We start from the raw sequence: 20,273 nt of genomic DNA on the forward strand, positions 1-20,273 counted from the left end.
TAAGTCTGCTTTGCTTTCATTGTCATCAAGTGCGTAATGGCACTGAGTAACAGATACTATGTCTGAATGATAACTAGCCCTCGCCACCTCTGGCTCTGTTGCATTTGTATTCTGAAGGGCTTTGATTATAATTCTATATTCACTCCTCTAACTTTGACTGAACACTGTTCAGCTACAACTCTGTTCTATTATTCCTCCTGAATAATGAATGATGGAAAACGTTATGAATTTTCATTTTCCAAATAAGAAGTTAGCTAGTTCTTTCTACCCCAGTTAAGATAATAAGAAAAGATTCTCTAGGATTTTACATGTCAGATGAGTATCGCAAGCTCTAAACTTCCGTAGCATCTGAATGCTCCACAAGCCATAAAAACATAATACAATGTTGGTTTCTCCTTTTGCCAACAAAACCAACATGTTGTGCCACAAGAAAAAGATGTCCATGAGCTGATGTAATTTGTTGAGGTTCTAGAAATAGTGTGACTTAAATTCTAATTTCAAAAGCTAACAGATTTGGTTTTGTGAAGTAAAAACATTATATTCATTACTAGCTTATGATTCTTAACACTGAGCAAAATGTAGGCAACCTGACTAGAACAGCAACCCAGAAATGTCAACACTGATCTTCGCATTAGCCTGAACGATATCAGAGGCTTCCTGTTCTTAGGGTAGCATCAACTTGTAAGACTGACAGAGAATTCACATGGATTAGGACCACTCAATTAGCTTTGTTAATTCAGCCACAGTTTTCCCTTAGGTCAAAGGTCTGGTATCTCTACATGTAACTATACTGCAAATAATAACAAAAAATTTTTTATTTAATGTCATAGGTAACACTTTAAGAAAAAAAAAAGAAAATGCTTTCTCTTTGTCAAATTACCATTTGAATAAATAGTAAGCTCTGATGACTTTTTAAAAAACATGCCCCCCTAATCTGTGAATTTCTATTTTGTGGTTTTTGATTAACACCTAAAAGGACTAAATGTTTTTAAACAGCAATTTTTAAGCCTTAACCATTCATGATATAATCATTATGCTTTAAAATTGTAATTTTTTTTAATAATTTAAACTGTAAACCAATTGGAATTATTTCTCTAATACTCAACAGTTCTCTGAGATCATGAGCATATGTAAATTTTCAAACACAAATACCTTTACTTCATTCATTTTGGCAATAGAAAGATATACTAAATTGACGAAATTTATCTATTTATGGCTTCTTGAATTAAAAACAGCTATTAGAAAAAGAAATAGTAGCTTTTAAGCACACCTATATTGAAAAAACCTAAATACATTTAAGACTATTCTGAACTACATCATAAGCTATAAGCCCCAGTGTAAATTTAAGAGAAAAAGAAAAAAATCCATAAACCTCATAAATATTACTATCAAAATATGTTGAAATACAGAACCTATAATAAATACTTTGATGCATGCTCTACAACTATCTTCAAGTTTCAAAATCTGAACACTAATAATATTAACAATAAAGCAGAACCTTGGGATTCATTTTTTTTTTTAATTGAGTCGGAGTCTCACTGTGTCATCCAGGCTAGAATGCAGTGGCATGCTCACAGCCACCATAGCCTCAACTTGCTGGGCTCAGGTGATCCTTTCACTTCATCCTTCTAAAGATGGCTAATTTTTTTTTTTTAATTGTAGAGACAACCTCTCACCAAGTTGCCCAGGCTGGTCTCCAGTCCCTGGGCTCAAGCAATTCGCTTGTCTTGGCCTCCCAAAGTGCTGAGATTACAGGCATGAGTCACTGTGCCTAGCCCAGGATTCATTTTTTAAAACTATCACAGAAGAATATTTATAAAAGAGTTAAGTACTTATTCTTGGTTATGAGAAAAACAGGAAAATATTTTATGCCAACTGCAGACTATGATCATTTAATATGCAGGTTGCAAATAGAATCTTAAATGGATCTTCATTGTATTTTTGTCAATCAATTGCAGTTTTAAAAATTCATAAGTTTTACATGCAAAATCTACCAGATCAGCTTAGAGATTTACACAGAACTGATGAAAGTAAGAACTGGTGTACATTTTTAATTCACATTTTCAAAGTTTAGCCTTGACAGCTGACTGTAACAGCACCATATTTCAGCTGGTTGAACCTGACTGAGAAAATACACATTACCTTCCAGTGCTACACAGTTTACTTTGGAGTAACAGTAAAAAAACCCAAAAATGATCCTAACAAAATTTAAAGTATTAAAAAGGAAAGGTGGAAAAGTATTCTACTTAAAGAGGCAATAAGTCCTCATTTCTAACTTATTTTTAATAAAGCCAAAAAGAATAGTTTAAATAATACAGTTGGATGACAAAATTCTACATGTCCTTCATATCTTTATAGCATTGACACATTTTACTTTCATAAATATACCCAAGAGAAATGGTAACTTTAAAACCTAACCCCCACCCCACACACACAGAAATAGAAAGCCAAAGAAAAATTAAAGTTACAAAATACAATCACATTAACGTATAAGTAAGGACAGGAAAAAACCCCACACAAATAAAGATTGACTTCTCTTATAAGATCAGTACCTTTTCCTGGACAAAGCTGGTGTACCCCAAGGAGAGGGGAGAGAAGACTCACTTGTCAGGCAAGGAGGGATCTGTTCTGCACGACTACAGACAACAAAACAGACAGGGTGGTTTAGAGAGGTTAGAAGAAGAGAACACCAGGTTGGCAGTTGGTTAGTTTCACAAGAAATGCCAGTAAAAGTTTAATAAGGAACATCCTCCATACTCTGCTGGAACAAGGAACAAGACTATATAACACATGCACTGAATGAAACAGAAAAGCATGCCTAAGGCGGATGTTTATCCCATTAATGTTAACACGTAACACATTTGTTAAACAGAGTGCTGCAAGCCCTATTTTTGAGAAAGTGACTAAAAAATGAGATTTTCCAAATAAGTGGAAATCAAGGGAAAGAGGTTGAATTTGAATACAAAAATTCACATAGCTTGTTCTGAGAACACTACACTTATCCTAGGTTTCCTATAAGTTAACGATATAGAGGCATTTTTATTTCAAGATGAGGGAAAATAGAATATGTTTTGTAATTTCTTATAATTTTTCTCACAATTTTTTGGATTTTTAAAATCTAAATATCAAGGACTTAGAAATATTGTCAAGAAGCAAGAAAAATTTCAAAGTAGACATTCCACAGTAAAGAATACAAAACCTATTAGAAGCTCTGTTCAATAGAGTTACTTGGTCTATTTATGGGGACCATTTGTTCATTTATCTTATGAAATAAAATATGGTTAACTATTAAAAGCATTAGTGTTAGGATCTAAATTTGCAATATGATCACTCTTACATTATTTCCAAAGAGACAACTTAATTGAAAAAACACAGTTGAAGCACTGAAAATAAGTGATTTAGGGGAAAGTAGCTCTCCTCTGATTTCCCTTAGGACCCTGGATTTCCCCCATCATAACATCTATCACATTATACATAATTATTTATGAGTCCACATCTCAGCTAAAAGATAGCAAGGACTAAGACAGTCCTGTGCACAGCTGAATCCTCAGAATCTAGCACAGGGACTTGACAGGCAGCAGATTTCCCTTAAGTACTTGTTAATGAAGGAATGAGTTAATGAGTCTGATAGACTCTTAAACTTGGTGGTTCAAGATACTGCTATGTCTCTTAGGGGGCTGTATCATCTTTCAAAGATTATAAACTATTCAGAATGACAGACTGTCTGGAAATAGGAATCATCAGAATCATGTTCTCTTGATAACAAATATTAGTAAGTCCGGAAGCATCTAATGTTTTTGAGGCTAAAAAGGAAAAAGAGAACAATTAAAGGAAATCTCATAAAAACAGTTCCAATAAATGTAATGCGAGCTAACTAAACCTGAATTTTCAAATAATACATAGGCTTCCATGCAAAAACAATGACACCAGAGCAACAGCAATATACAAAAATACAGTAGTACACCCTTAAAAAACAGGAGCAAAGATTCATTTGCTTTCCTTTTCTTTTGGGTTAACTTATAATTCACATCTCAATGTTGAAGTCACGCTTAGTGCACCTTTGTAATTCAGGACAGAGCAGAGCCATACCTGTCAAAAGAATCCGTGGCTACTTTGTAAAGATAAATAAAGAGTTTACTACAGTGTCGTAAAGTGGGTGACACTGAGTCCATGGAGATGACATCTTCCTCTAAAAGCCTTTGAAATGGCTGTGTATTTGAAGGGAAGACATTCATGGCGCTTATTTTTCTTAGGTCTGAGAAGCAGCCAAGAAACCGAACGGCATCTGCCAACTTCTCATACTGAATCTCTGTTTTGAAGAAGTGAGAGTTGGCTGGTTCATAGCGCATTGCTGCAGTCAACGTGCAGAACACAGTGTGGAGAAGTTCAAACACTTGATTCTGGTTCACTTTCTCCCAGCCATTCTTGGGTGGAGAGCTCAAAGATCTTTCCATAGCAACAAGCAAGGATGTAATATACACAAATCCTCCAACTTTCCTGAAAACTGTTCTTGAACGATGGCTTTCTCGAAGGACTGACAGGAGGGCCTACAGGGGATAAAAGACAAAATAAACAAAAATAAACAAAAATAAATGTAATTTAAAAAAGAAAGAAAAAACCATCATGCATGTATGTCAATGGGTATGCATTCTGTGAACATCTGACATGTTTCTGTTGTTTACCCAATAAGCAGTTCTATAAAGCATATCAAATATTTGGCAAATTAAAAGTGCCGTATTAAAAGCCAAAGATGATTTTAGAAAACACTACTACACATACTTTTTTTTTTTCATTTTTTAGATTGGAATCTCACTATGTTGTAGCATGATCATGGCTACCACAGCCTTAACCTGCTGGGCTCAGGATATCCTTCTACTTTAGCCTTCCAAGTAGCTGGGACTACAGGTGCATACCACCATGCCCAGGTAATTTTTTGACGTTTGTACAGAAGAGGTCTCATCACATTGCCCAGGTTAGTCTCAAACTCCTGGGCTCAGATAATCCTCTCGCCTTGGCCTCCCAAAGTGCGGGGATTATAGACGTGAGCCAACGTGCCCTGCCACACATTTCTTTGATAAAGTAAGGCTACATCCAAATCCTGGCTAAAACCTTTCCAGTGTCTTCATTTGGTAATGACAGCGGTACCCTACCTTTTTGGTATCAGGGATCAATTTTGTGGAAGACAGTTTTTCCATGGACAGGGAGCAGGAGGATGGTTTCAGAATGTTTCAAGTACATTATACTTATTGTGTACTTTATTTCTATTATTACTACATTGTAATATACAATGAAATAATTATATACCTCACCATAATGCAGAATCAGTGGGAGCCCTGAGCTTGTTTTCCGGTCCCATCTGGGGGTGATGGGAGACAGTGCCAGCATTACTATCTCAGCTCCAGCTCTGATCATCAGGCATTAGATTCTCATAAGGAGTGCACAACCTAGATCCCTCATGTGCGCAGTTCACAACAAAGTTCATGCTCCTATGAGAATCAAATGCCTCTGCTGATCTAACAGGAGGCAGAGCTCAGGCAGTAATGCGAGTGATAGGGAACAGCTGTAAACAGATGAAGCTTAGCTCACTTGCCTGCCACACCTCCTGCTGTGCGGCCCAGTTCCTAATAGACCATGGGTCAATACTGGTCCATGGCCCAGGGTTTGGGGACCATCGGGTGATGACATGAATGAATTCATTGATTTTACAAAGTAATTTCATTAAATAAGTAAAGTACATATTCTAGTCTAATTTTACACAATCACAAAAACTTGTATGTGTATACAAACTGACTTATTCTAGGAGAAATCAGAGAGATTGGCCAGGCAGCCAAAATTTGAGGTCTTTTGATTCAGATAAAGTAACCATACTGTCATTCTTTAGAAGAAGACTCACTTAGAAGACTTATCAGACATTCTCTCATGCAAAGTGAATTGGAGCCCAGGACTAAAAGTATGCCCTTTCCTAGAGCAGCTATAAGCTCTAAGAAATAAATCCTAAAGTAAATACATAAATCAAACTTCTATTTTCCGAACTGTCATATTTTCAGCTTAGCTTGTTATTTTAAAAAAACACATTATAAAATCACCTAATATTTTACTGGGCACTTACTATTTCCTAGGCATTCTAGGTACTTTTATGCGTTAGTTTATTTAAACCTTTCAACGATTCTGGGGGTTAAGTACTGTTATTATCCCCTCTTTAGAGATAAGGAATTGAGATTCAATGTGAAAAAACAACTTGCCAAAGACTGTACAGCAAACACAATGGCAAAGGTGGGATTTAAACCCAGGCAGTCTAATTATTCTGTTCATGCACTTAACCATGTCATTATACTGACCAAATAGCAATCTGAAATCTGTTTATAGACACAATAGATTCCTTTGTCTTTTGTTTTAGTAACTGTAGCATGATATCTACTGTTATTTAAGACATAATTTATAATCTGTCCAACCATTACATTTGAAAAGTCATTTTATGAAAAGATTTCACATTTCTAATGGTATCTGATGAATGGAAAAGCTACATACAGGTTGAGTAACCCTTATCTAAAATGTCTGAAACCAAAAGTGTTTGGATTTCAGATTTTGGAATATTGCACATATATAATGAGATATCTTGGGAATGGGACCCATGTCTAAACATGAAATTCATGCAAGTTCCATATACAGGTTATATATATTTTTTTTTTCAAGGTAATTTTATAAAATAGTTTAAATAACCTTGTGCATAAAACAAAATTTTTACTGCAAACTGCCACAAGGTCAGCTGTAGAATTTTTCACTTGTTAGTGCTCAAATTTTGGAGCATTTTGAAATGAGATTTTTGGATTAGGGATGCTCAACCCATATTATATATATAATCACTTTTTGACAGACGCTGCTTCAGATATTATGCAGATTTCATTGTACATACCTATGCCTTAATTTACTGTTTTAAAAGACAGGAAATATGTAATCAGTATACAAATAAAATGCAAAAGCAGCATAGTTCTTCTATAATTCTACAACCAATAAATTTCCATCTCTTGTCAAATTTAATAAGTTGCATTTATACTTAACAATAATTAACTCCTATTAACAAACTACTTTTTGACTTAAACACACGCATATCTTAGAACCTAACCTAGCCTGGAGATTAAATGCAATGGCTAGAGTCAGAATACTTGGGGTCAAATTCTGACTCCAACATTAAAAAGTATTTTACCACATCGGTTACTTAATCTTTCTGTGTCACAACTTCCCCTGATGCAACATGGAAGCAACAACAATAACTTCCTTCACAGGAAATACATGTAAAACCCTTAAGCAAAGTGCCTGGCTATAAGCCCACTATTAACATGAATCTGCAAAAACATTGGGAGAAAAATAGGACAAATATTATTTTATAGATGAAGAAGGGTAAGTTCAGAATTAAACAAATGTGTACAAAATCCTACCATTGGTTAGAATTATGGTGTAGGTTAGAAAAACCACTGCTTTTATGGATCCTGACTTGGTCCAATGTTGTATTATGTCCTTCCGGACAGCCACATTGCCTCCTTAAATCTGTTATCTGCTGGCACTCTATTATCACAGCACAATCTCAGTATTTGCAAAACTTCAAGTAAATAATTTAACTTTCTGCTTAAATCAATAAGTGAGTAGCAAACATCAAAGTTACAATGGGTTCTGGAAGGTGCATGGTTAATTAGACAAACTCATCATCTGTGTATTACTTACATTTGCATAAATATAATGCATACAATTCAAATTCATACATCAGAAGAATTATGAGCCATGATACATCATGGAACTTCAAGTTTGTATAAAACAATTACAAATTAAATCACTGAGGCCCGTGGTATGTGTCAGCTGAATGGAAGCATTAACAGGCAGTTCTGAGTGTAGCAAAAATGGAAATTAAAATGAAGAACCAAGATCCTGCCCATTGCCTCCTCCCACAACTCTATGCCCTCCAAGCAGAAGGACAGAGCTGGCTCACCTGGCTCTCGAGTCACCTGTCATATTTTCAGGAATTTTGTAAGCCAAAATTGTGATAAATACACAATCATAATTAAATACACAATTAAATACACAATCATAATTAAAAAGTTATATAAATTTACAACTATATAAATTATTTTTAAAATAAGGGTTGGACATAGTGGTTCACACCTGTAATCCCTGCATTTTGGGAGGTGGAGGCAAGAGGATTGCCTGAGCCTACGAGTTCAAGACCAGTCTGGGCAACATGGCAAGACCTCGTCTCTACAAAAAATAAAAAATTTAGCCAGGCATGGTGGCACACACCTGTAGTCCCAGCTACTCTAGAGGCTGAAGCAGAAGGACCAGAAAGCCCAGAAAGTCCAGGCTGTGGTAGCTATGATCATGCCATTGCACTCCAGTCTGGGTGACAGAGTGAAATTCCAACTCAAAATAACCAAATAAATCATAGAAATAAAAACAAAATACTCAAACTTTATCATTTTCTAATTATTTTCTGTATTTTACTATTATCTATGCTCTTGGGTATCGGCATGAGTAAATACTATCCCTTTGCACTCAGATGGGCCCTCTGAGGGGACATTGTAAATCTAGCAAACCACTCTGATGTACCCTCTCTCTAAAGGGACATGAAGAGACTGCTGGTGATTCTACAGGAAAAATTTAGGCCAGTGCAAATTTTTCAAAAGTGTATGTTTCCTTGAAGTTTTCTATTCCAACTGCATGAAAAAGCAAATAAAGAGATGGACTATATACTGAGATATATGCTAAAAAAAAAATCAGCTGGCGTTATGTAGGAAGAGAATGTATGAAGTACTTTCACAGTGGTGCACAGACTACACAATAAATTACACATTATTAATGTGGGAGGAAGAAAGTGAGACTGCACTGTCTGCTCAAGTAGAAAACCACCAGGTGGAAGACGTCAAACAAATGACTGTTGCACAACATGTATCAATGAACCTGCAATGCATGTCGGTGACTGTGTCACACATTATCACTTTAGAAAAAAATAAGATGTAAAATTTTGACATTTTTGTTCATAAATAAGTTCCTCAGTGTCCAAAATTCCATTGTAAGTCAAATATTATTACAATAAAATGGTTCCATCACTATACTACTTAACAGGAAATGATTTGCTTTTCACTATTTTGTAAAAAAGTGCAGTCGAGTTGCTGGTAGGTGAGCTGCGAGATGTCTCCTAGTGCAAAGGGCTATATAGGGGGTACGACTATGTATCTTCCCAATCCACATTCTGTGATACATTAGTTGCCTGAAGAAGTCACAGTGGGAGTATTTACATCATGAAAATCAGAAAATGCAGCACATCCTCCAGCCTAGGAGGCAGTTATTAACACCAATCAGAACAGCACTGCCTCAAAGTTATGGGTTAACCAACTACCTCTTGTTGGCTCTGCCTACCAATACTTTAAAAATTCAATGAAGGTACCAAAAGAAGACGAAAACGTATGTTAAAAAGTTGACAACTTTAACATTTCTTGGAGCCATCTGTTTTCTCCTAACAATTCTTTCAGATACACAGATATTCTTTAAATATTGACACTCATGTAGATTTCCTTTTGTTCTAAGAGATAAATTAATCTTGCTTCTCAAATAAAATGGTAAAATTAATCTTGCTTTTAAAATAAAATGCATAATCAAAATAGTCAATATACTTCGTCCAAATATGATAAAATATACATCAAAGAAGTGCTATTTTTTCATTATTGACTAGAAATTTAATTGAACCATCTACAAGAAACCCACAGCCAACATACTGCTAAACAGACAGAAATTGGAACCATTTCCCCTGAAAACCAGAACAAGACAAGAATGCCCACTCTCACCCCTCCTTTTCAACATAGTTTTGGAAGTCCTAGCTAGAGCAATCAGACAAGAGGAGATCAGGGGTATCCAAATAGGAAAAGAGGAAGTCATCATTCTTTGCAGACAACATGATTCTAAACCTCAAAAATCCCAGAGAATCTGTCAAAAACCTCCTTACACTGACAAAAGACTTTGGCAAAGTCTCAGGGTATAAAATCAATGTGCAAAAGACAGTCATATTTCTATATGCCAACAATAAACAAACAGAAATCCAAATAAAAAGCACAATCCCATTCACAATAGCCAGAAAAAAAATCAAATACCTTGGCATCTTCCTAACCAAAGATGGCAAAGACCTTTACAATGAAAACTACAAAACACTGCTCAAAGAAATCAAAGATCATACACACACACACACACACACAGAGAGAGAGAGAGAGAGAGAGAGAGAGAGAGAATTTAATACAAGCATAAGAAAATGAGAGAAATGACAATTCCTGTGATGTCTGTGCTAGAATGTAGGAGTCCAAAATGTGCCACTCCAGAGTATGCCACTATGGCATAAGGATTATTTTGAATGGAAGGCAACTGAGAAGAAGTGGATGCCAGAAGCTCTCTGCCCTCTCTCCATTTGCCTAAAGGCAGAACATGAACATAGGGTTACTTCATCCCTACTCTCAGGAGGGTAGGCTTTTTTTTAAGATTAGAGAATATAATTTATTTAAAAAGTAAATTAGATAGAGAAAGAGGAGATTCACCTCCCCAAGGTAGGGGAAGGGGCCAAATTCATTAAGCATGGTGACAGCCATACCTCAAAGAGCACATGGTCACACCAGAGTCTAGTAAGACAATGGCCCAGTAGGGCAGTTTGATCACTGAAGACAAAATTGACCCCATCAGCCTGGAGAAGACACCAGGGAATCAATATAACAAACCACTCACTTGCCTTCCTGCAATCTGTTGTCCCCAGAATCCTTTTCCTGTCTTACTGTTCTTTGCTGGAAATGCCATACAGCAGTCCCCCCTTATCTGAGGTTTTGTTTTCCTTGGTTTCAGCTACCTATGGTCTACTTGGTCTGAAAATATTGAATGAAAAATTCCAAAAATAAATAATTTGTAAGTTTGAAACTGCGTCACTCTGAGTGGTGTGATGAAATGGCGCAAAGCCCCACACACTAAATCATTCCTCTGTCCAAGTGTGTCCATACTGCATAAGCTTCTTGCCTGTTATTAACTTAGTAGCCGTCTTTGATATGAGTGACTATGGAAGTATCACAGTGCTGTGGTCAACTAACCCTTATTTTACTTAACATTGGTCCCCACGTGCAGGAGCAGTGATGCTGACATATTGGTATAACTGTTTTAACTTACTAGCTAATGTAAACTCTTACTGTGTCTAATTTATGAATTAACCTTATCATAGGTATGTACACACAGGAAAAAACAGAGTACATATAGGGCTCAGTGCTATCCATGATTTCAGGCATCCACTGGGGGTGTTGAGACTTGTCCTCCAGGGAAAAGAAAAGGGGGATCCACTGTATAAGATGGAATTCTAAGCCACTTCTTTGAAAATTAGTTCTGTCATTCCTGGGTATCTCTCATTATATATGAGGTATAGATGTCAATAAATTTCTGTTTGCTCTTCTTTTGCTTATCTGTCATTTGTAATGCGTCAGTAGTTCCAGCTAATAACTAAGAGGATAGAGAAAAATGTATGTTTCTTCACCTATATACAGATGAGAGTACTAGAAGAGGAAGTCAGAGGGAGAGCAGTTAGGTCATGAGGGCCTTGAAGGCCAGGTTAAAAACACTGACATTCTGTAAGTTGTAGTCATCGTGGCAAAATTTTAGACTTGAAGAAAATTGCATATATAGTTAAATAATTCACAGATATCCTTCATCCAGATTCTCCAAATATTAACAATTTACATTTCTCTTTACCCCTAAAAGTTTCAGTGTGTTTTTTGTAAAAAGGAATTCTTTTACCTACCCACAGTACATGACTAAAATCAGGAAACTAACACTGAAATAATGTAATTATTTAATCTACAGACCTAATTGTATTTTTGAAAACTCCCCAAAATATCTTTACAGCAAAAGGAAATTCAAGGTATGCGTCACATTCAGTAGTCACTTTGGCCTCTCTACTTTGGAACAGTACTTGAGTCACTTTTCATTTTTGAAGTATACAGGTCAGTTATTTTGTGGAAAGTCTCTCAATTTCAGTTTACCTGATGTTTTCTAATAATTAGATTCAGATCACATACTTTTGGTAGGAAAACCACAAAAGTGAGCTGAATTCTTCTCAGAGCTTTCTATCAGAAGGCATCATGCTATTAACTGTCCTATCACTAGCAATGTTACTGTTGATCATTGGTTAAGGCGGAGTCTACTGTAAAGCTAGTATCTCATAATTTGAAAATTTAAAAGTACCTTTTGAGGATATAATTTAAGACTATGCAAAAATCCCATCATTCCTTAAACTTTCATCTACCATCTTCAGCAGCCAGTGATGACTTTTACCTGAATCAATTATTATATTTGATAAATGGTGATTTTCTTTGACTTTTGACTTAAGATCTTTTCCTTTTCTCCCTACACTTGACTTATTGACTTGCTTTATATTCTCTGTTATCAGTTACCCACTTCTTTACTTTTTAAAGGCTAAATAAAATGTGTTTATGCTCATTTTGTTTCTGTCTCTGCTCTAGCCCTAGTAATAACTATTTCTCTAGGGAGCCCAGGCTCCTTATATTGGAAAATGATCTCATTCTTCAAAATGAATTTTGTTAGGATTCTTTTCTGTAAAACTTCTAGTTTTTAAAATTTCTTGAATTTTGAGAGCTTAATAATAATCTGGTATTTTATAGATAGTATAAGATATTTATATTGTGATATATAAATGACAGTAATAAAAAAACTTAAATTCTGTTTCTTAAGATATGGTTATCTTCCAGCCTCTTTTTTTGTTGTTTTAGGGCATTAAATGATTACTTTTCTCCTGATAATAAAACTGATAATCTTTTACTATAAATTTTATTTACATTTTACTGTTTTTCTTTATGATTTTCGTTGTATCTTCTCAATAATAAAAAAACGTAAAGCTTAAAAAAAGGAAAATGATATTTAGACATTTTATGTCAATAATAAGAGAATATAAATTTTAATAGACTTCTCTCATCAGATGTTATTTAAATACAAGGCCAGGTTTCTAGCCCAAAAAAAAAAAAAAAAAGTCTAGGCTTCTTTTTGATTAAAACTACAATTATTCATAGGACAGATGTTTTTTGTTTGTTTTTTTCTTTTTCTTTCTTGCATGCCTTTTCTTTCTTTTAAAAAAAATTTATTTTAAAGATGTGGGTTATTTAAAGATGTTGTTACATATACAAGTGGTCATTGTACAGGTAAAGTTTTGGTCTCCCTTTGGTCCCCACTTTGCTGGTTGGAGATCAGGTACCCTTATTAATGTTACGTGCTCCTCATCCCTCCTTCTGTGTTTTCCAGCTACTGCCAATTCCTTTCTTACAATATTACAGTAAATGTTCAGGGTCTGCTTATGGGGGAGAACATGAGGTACTCAGTTCTTTGTTTCTGTGATAAATCACTGAGTATTATGGACTCTAAATCCATCCAAGTTGCTACAAAGTCTATAATTTTGTTCTTCTTTATGCTGCATAATATTCCATCATATACCACATTTTTTTATCCAGTCCAGTTTTGAAGGGCAGCATTGTTGGTTCCATGCTTTTGCTATTGCAAATAATGCTACAATAAACATGCGTGTGCAGGTATCTTTTTTGTAGAGCGATTTAAGTTCCTCTGGGTATATTCCCAGAAGGGGGATTGCTGGATTGTATGGAAGGTCAATTTCTAGTTCTTTCAGGAATCGCCACACTGTTTTCCATAGAGATTGAACTAGTTTGCATTCCCACCAACAATGCAGGAGCATTCATTCCCTTTTCTCTGTATCCTCACCAGCATCTGTTGTTTTTTGTTTTGTTAATGATGGTCATTCTTACTGGAGTTAGGTGGTATCTCAATGTGGTTTTGATTTGCAGTTCTCTGATGATTAGTGAGGCTGAGCATTTTTTCATGTGTCTATTGGCTGCTCCTATGTCTTCTTTTGAGGAGTGTCTATTCATGTCTTTGGCCTACTTTTTAATGGGGCTGTTTGTTTTTTTCCTTTTGGCATGTTTGAGTTCCTTATAGATCTTGGATGTTTTAGGCCTTTGTCAGATATACAGTCAGCAAATATTTTTCCCATTCTGTGGGATGTCTTCCCGCTCTCCAAAGTCTCAGGGTACAAAATAAACATACAAATGATAGTTGCATTCTTATACACCAACAACAAACTGGCAGAGACCCAAATAAAAAAGCACAATTCCATTCACAATAACCATAGAAGAATGAAATACCTCGGCATAGCACAGAAGTTAAAAACACACTCTCAAAAGAGACCACATGTGTTCAGATCTAGGCTCTCTACCTACTAGACACTGACACTTGAGCAAGTTATTTAACCAGTCTGTGTTTCAGTTTCTAATCTATAAAACAGGCACACTAATAGTACCTATTGTTTTCATGAGAATTAAATAAGTAGACACATGTAAATGGATACATTAGTACTTAGATTACATTAGAAAACAGTCATAAATGTTAGATGCTGGTATACTGGTTTCTGGCACTTAGAAGAATTGTTTTATATATTTTGTAATATTCTTTACTTATTGATCCCACCTTACTTGCCTCACTAAATTCACTTGTAAATAAGTTAAAAGTGAAACATTTAATTATAGTATGACTTTTAAAATTTCTTATATAGAAATATCAGTGACTACAGTAGTGTGAAAGAAAATACGTGTGTAAATCTTTGTAAAATATAATGGTGATGTGGAAAGAATACAGGTATTGAAATCTGGGTGTCAGCTATACTGCTTAAAAGCTAGTTGCCTAATACCCATGTTATATGAGGTCTCTGAATCTAAGTTTTCTCATCTGTAAAACAGGACACTACTTACGTCAAAGGACTGCTAAGGAGCAAATTATAAAAGAATATGTAAAATTTCTAGTATATTGTTTGATATCTACTAGAAGATTTAAATATCTATTACATACATACAAAGAGGACCCCCCCCAAAACTGAAATTTATGAAAACTGTATATTTATTCTAACAGGTTTAAACTTCAGTCACTTACAAAGTACTCTCCGTTTGATACAATACACCTAGCAAGACGCTTTTTCTATTGCTCAAAACATTTTTGAACTCATCAATTTTGATGCCTTTTAGTGCTTTAGCAGTTTTGTGTTCACCTCTTCCATGTTGGCAAAATGTTTCCCTTTGAGGACTTTATTCATCCAGGAAAACAAACAAAAAAATATCTTGAGGTGAAACCAAGTGAACAGGGAAGGTACAGGACAAGGGCTATGCTGTTTTTAGTCAAAAACTACTGAACACTCAGCACGGTGTGGGCAGGTGTGTTGTCAAGATGGAAGAACCAGTCACCTATTTGCTACAACTTAGGACATTTCTTCCACAAATCATGATACAACCTTCTCAAAACTTCCAGATAAAAACTCTGATTGACTGTTTGATACAGAGGAACAAATTCCAAGTGTATTACAAGGGGCCCACCCTCCAAATATATATATACACATGTGTGTTTAATGCCATTTATAACATTTTATTTCACAGATGCCTAACAATATAAGTGATTTTAAATGATCAGATAATACATGTATTTAGTATTTACTAAGATGCTACACTTCACTAATACACTTTTTTTTTTTTTTTGAGTTGGAGTCTCACACCATCACCCAGTTTGGAGAGCAGTGGCACACTCACGACCACCCCAGGCTTGACCTGCTGGGCTCCGGCAATCCTTCCGCCTCAGCTTTTCAAGTAGCTGGAAGGACAGAGTGTACTACCATGCCCAGTTAATTTTTTTATTTATTGTAGAAAAGAGGTCTCACCAAGTTGCCCGGGCTGGTCTCAAGCCCACAGGCTCAGGCAATCCACTCGTCTTGGCCTCCCAAAGTGCTGGGATTACAGGCTGAGACACTGAGCCTGGCCTTTTAATTTAAAGGATGATTCCTATAAGCCAAGATAATTACTGTAAAGGTTTACCAGTAATAAGTTAACACATACTAAAAGACATGAATGTGTACAAATCCCTAATGTGTACAAATCTGGGGGGGAGGAGGAGGGGGTAATTTGGATTTTTGAAATTTCCCTGTCCCTAACTTAAATATCATTCATTTTAAAATAACTGTAAATTTTAGTTGTAAAAGAGCAGAGCATACTGTATCTAACTTACCCTTAGGATGTCAGTCTTCAACTGCAATTCTGTTGGCGGGGCTGAATGCATTAACCCCAGGAGAGTGCCCATGTCATCGTCCCCATTTGGGGACAGCACCAGCTGCTGGATAGTCATCAGGGCATGCTGCCGGCACTGAGGGTACTTGACTATATTATGTGCACATCTTGCACCTCCAAATTCTCGAAAAATTCCTTCAAGGAGGGAAAAAATGTACAACATGGGCTGACTTAAAATGTTCTGAGAGAAGTCAGATGAATAAAAATTCAGCTATTTTTGTAGGTAAAGAAACTCCAAAGAATGCAAATAAAATCTGCCCAGCTATTTCACCACTTAAATTACAATACAAAATTACACTGTGAAATGTCAGCAAAGGCACATGCACCATGTCCAAATTCTTCAAATCTAGAACATTCAGAAATTTCATAAGCAGGCACCAGGAGACCAAATCCTGAAATGAACCTATGTAAAAGGCTTTCAGATGGACAGTCCCCAAAATACATTTGATTTAAACTAAACAAGGCCCTCAAAACAGTAGTAAGAAACAAATGGAATAAATTATTCCACCATGGGAAAAAAATTACAAAGAACCACAATTTTTTGTTACGTAAGTAGAGCACAAGAACAAGAAAAGAACAATTCTGTAACAGAAAGCATCAGTCACCATACTGCTCCAGAGCCTTTACAGACAGATTTGTTGATTACTCATTTCCTGCCATACAGAAGTTCAGTAACGTGGCCAAGGTCACAGAGCTGGCAAGTGACAGCGCAGGATGTCTGCCTGCAAAGCCCAGCACTGTAGTCTGTGCTCCTGCTCACACTTGATACTATTCTATCAAATACCATCCTTGAGTATAAAAAAATATGGACTGAGGGACTGAAATCACTAATTAGTATTTTCTCTCCGCAATTGTTCTTTTTAGAACACCTTGTTTATACACCGTTGTTAGTTTATTTCAAATAGTCTTACTATTATTGTTTATATGTTTGGTCCCCTATAACTCTTGATTTCCTCCTGACTTGTTAAGACAATAAATGTTTATTAAGTGAATAACTGATAATGTGTTTTGCTGTAGCAGTCACTGTCCTCTCTATTTAGTCTGTTTCTATTTCTAACTTTATAAGAGTTACATGACCTTGAAGTAGTTCTAAACCATGTGCTTGAGATTCAGCACATGGGATATGTGACATCCTTTGATTAGCTAAAGGCCTATATACGTACCTGCTGGTTGCCAGTTAGAGCCCAGGAGATAATCAGAATGGCTAATATTTTTTAAATAGTTACTAGGAGCAAAGTACTGCTTTAAGTATCAGAGCCCATACAGTTAGTAACATCTTTCTTGATAAAGAAAAGAAAGACAGTAAGAAAAGAACTGTGTGAAAATGTTTGTCACTTTGAGAGATATATTAAGTGACTTTCAGTCACACACACTAAGTCCTCCACTCCCCTACATGTCCAATCCCTCACAGTGCAACTTCTAGGTCATTGTCATCAAAAGTTCTTGCTAGTATGTCTTTAAAAGTGTCTGAGTCTCTTGGTCAGCTAAACCTAATGAGAAAAATATGCCTTTATAGCACAGACAAGATGTTACTACAGAACCAATAAACTTCATCAGCCTCACTGTTTCAATTACCCACTAAATTCATTCAACTCTCTCGGTAATTGCCAAAATTGTTTTAAAATAAAACTTAAATAATTACGTGTATACATTTTTCTCCACTAGATTATAATTCCCATGAAGCAAAAATGATCTCACCTTTGCATTTCATTTGGCAAGGTACCTGGGACACATATTTTAAATATACTACATGGCGTTTCTCTGCATTCAGTTTTCACACCAACAGTTGTGCATGTGTGTTGAGACCGCCCCTCAGTCTCTGTCTATCTTCTGTCTCTATGTCTATCTCTCTCTCTCTCTCTCATTGGCTTCTCATACAACTTGAAATACCATTTAAGCTCCTCATCACATTCTAAAAAGTTCTCTATAATCTGGACCCAGTCAACTAATCTGAACTCACCTTCCCCTCACTTATTTCTCACAAGTTGTTGACCTTATTGTCTGAGAATTTTTTAATGTTAAAATTTCAAGTAATCTTTTTTTAAAAGCAAGAGTTGTAGTTTGTAAATGTAGCTGGACTGCCTGTTAAGAACAGGTAGAAAAGAATGAAAGTGAAACAGAATTCAGAGACAAAATATTTAATCTAATTTAATCTAGGAAAGGTTAAGTTTCATTAGAGAATCATTTTATTTATTTTTTCCATTACATTTCATTTTATTATAAAGAACTGGGGCACAAGTCAGGATTAGCTACACAAGCAGGTCGCCTACAGTGAAGTTTGGGCCCCCAATAGGCCCTCACTTCACCTGGTTTAGGTACCCCTTGTGATTCTACATGTGCTGCCGCCCCTGCCCCCCGCCAAGGAACATTCTAATATATTTCCTAAAAGTTATAACATTACAATACTCTAACTTGTAATGTAAAAATTTAAAAATCACCATGCATAGCAAATATTTTGGAAAAAATTTTAAAAAGCAATTCGAATCAGTACGTTTATATAAGTCAAAAATTAGAAAAATAATACTTGAAACACAAGATACACTATAAAAAGCAATTTAAAAATAATCCAATATAGTCACAATATTATATATTTTGTCATTAAGAGACTTCTACTGGCTGAAAGCAGTGCATCTTTAAGGACATGACTGTACCATCACTGAGTCAACAGATTTTTCTCTGTAGTGACAGGAGAACTTCAGAAGCAACAGTCACTACAGAACGTGTAACTAGAGGTAATTCCTCTGCCAGAGTATTTGCTTGTGGATTTTAAAATTACCTGCGTTTGTGTTTGATCCTTGAAGAAGCACTGTCAAGGTCTCCATAACTAACAAAGCCAGGTGCTTTTGGTCTTCAACTGAACTATTATTTCTTGAGTCCCCTATGAAAAAGGTTCAAAGGTCCAAATTACAAAAATGATAAGCTTATATTTTCTTTATTCAGTTTGATTTTACTAATTTCTTTTGCTAGGCTTGGTGGCTCAGCCTGTAATCCCACGCTTTGGAAGACTGAGGTGAGTGGATTGCCTGAATCCGCGGGTTCGAGACCCGTCTGGGCAACTTGGTGAGACCTTATCTCTACAATAAATCAAAAATTAGTTGGGCGTGGTAGTGTGCGCCTGTAGTTCCAGCTATTTGGAAGGCTGAGGCGGAAGGATCGCTGGAGCCCAGCAGGTTGAGGCTGCGGTGGCCCGGAGCATCCACTGCACTGCAGTCTGGGCGACAGAGTGAGACTCCAACTCAAAAAAAAAAAAAAAATTTCTTTTAATATTTCTACAACATTCACTTTTACCACTAATGTGACTGATGTAATACAAGCCTTAAAATGATTTATATGTTTGACAAAAGTAGGCTAAAAACCAATATTAACAGATTTTGTTTTGGTATGCTAGAAAGTTACAGTTATCAGCAAATATTAAAAACAAAAATGTAAAAGTTAAATGTATCCTTCTCACAGAGTATTTTATAATCAAAAATTTCATAGAGAATGCTAGATTCTGACACACCAAAAAAGAAAGCTTTATAAATGCTACCTATCAACTTGTATTAATTCATATTTAATACTTACTGCCAGATACTACTGTACTTCTATTAGATTTATCACAAAGATATCTAATGATAATACATATGTATATATCACTAAATAGATTTATTTTCTCTCAATAATAAAAACATTTTGAAGCAACTATACATTTAATTATATTAATAACTAGTTATAATTAATAATTCCAATTATTTCTAAAAGCTTTTAAAAATTCCCTCTTAAAAACAGAATAACAGTTGGGCGTGGTGGCTCACACCTGTAATCCCAGCACTTTGGGAGACTGAGGCAAAAGGATTGCCTGAGCCCACAGGTTTTAGACTAGCCTGGGCAACAGGGCGAGACGTAGTCTCTACAATAAAAAAAATATATATTAGCCAGGCATGGTGGCGCACACCTGTAGTTCCAGCTATTTGGAAGACTGAGGTGGAAGGATCGCCAAGCCCAGCAGGTCAAGGCTGCAGTGGCCATGAGAGTGCCACTGCACTCCAGCCTGGGTGACAGAGTGAGATTCCGAATCAAATTTTTTTTAAAAAAAGCAGAAAATAG

General features: G+C 35.8%; 1 protein-coding gene across 1 annotated transcript in view; it reads right to left on the reverse strand.

Annotated features, from left to right (window-relative positions):
- The window catches only part of WDFY3 (WD repeat and FYVE domain containing 3), a 257,771-nt gene that overhangs the window by 122,754 nt on the left and 114,744 nt on the right, over nucleotides 1-20,273 (reverse strand). Inside the window, exons 10-13 of the mRNA XM_008065474.2 lie at nucleotides 18,964-19,065; nucleotides 16,129-16,322; nucleotides 4,090-4,547; nucleotides 2,553-2,636 (exon numbers count right to left, since the gene is read on the reverse strand). Of these exons, the coding sequence (XP_008063665.1) occupies nucleotides 2,553-2,636; nucleotides 4,090-4,547; nucleotides 16,129-16,322; nucleotides 18,964-19,065 (838 nt within the window). The remainder of the gene's footprint in view (nucleotides 1-2,552; nucleotides 2,637-4,089; nucleotides 4,548-16,128; nucleotides 16,323-18,963; nucleotides 19,066-20,273) is intronic.

This window comes from Carlito syrichta, unplaced genomic scaffold (genome assembly GCF_000164805.1).
Source record: "Carlito syrichta isolate Samal-C Ts95f unplaced genomic scaffold, Tarsius_syrichta-2.0.1 Scaffold308491, whole genome shotgun sequence".
Taxonomy (NCBI): domain Eukaryota; kingdom Metazoa; phylum Chordata; class Mammalia; order Primates; family Tarsiidae; genus Carlito; species Carlito syrichta.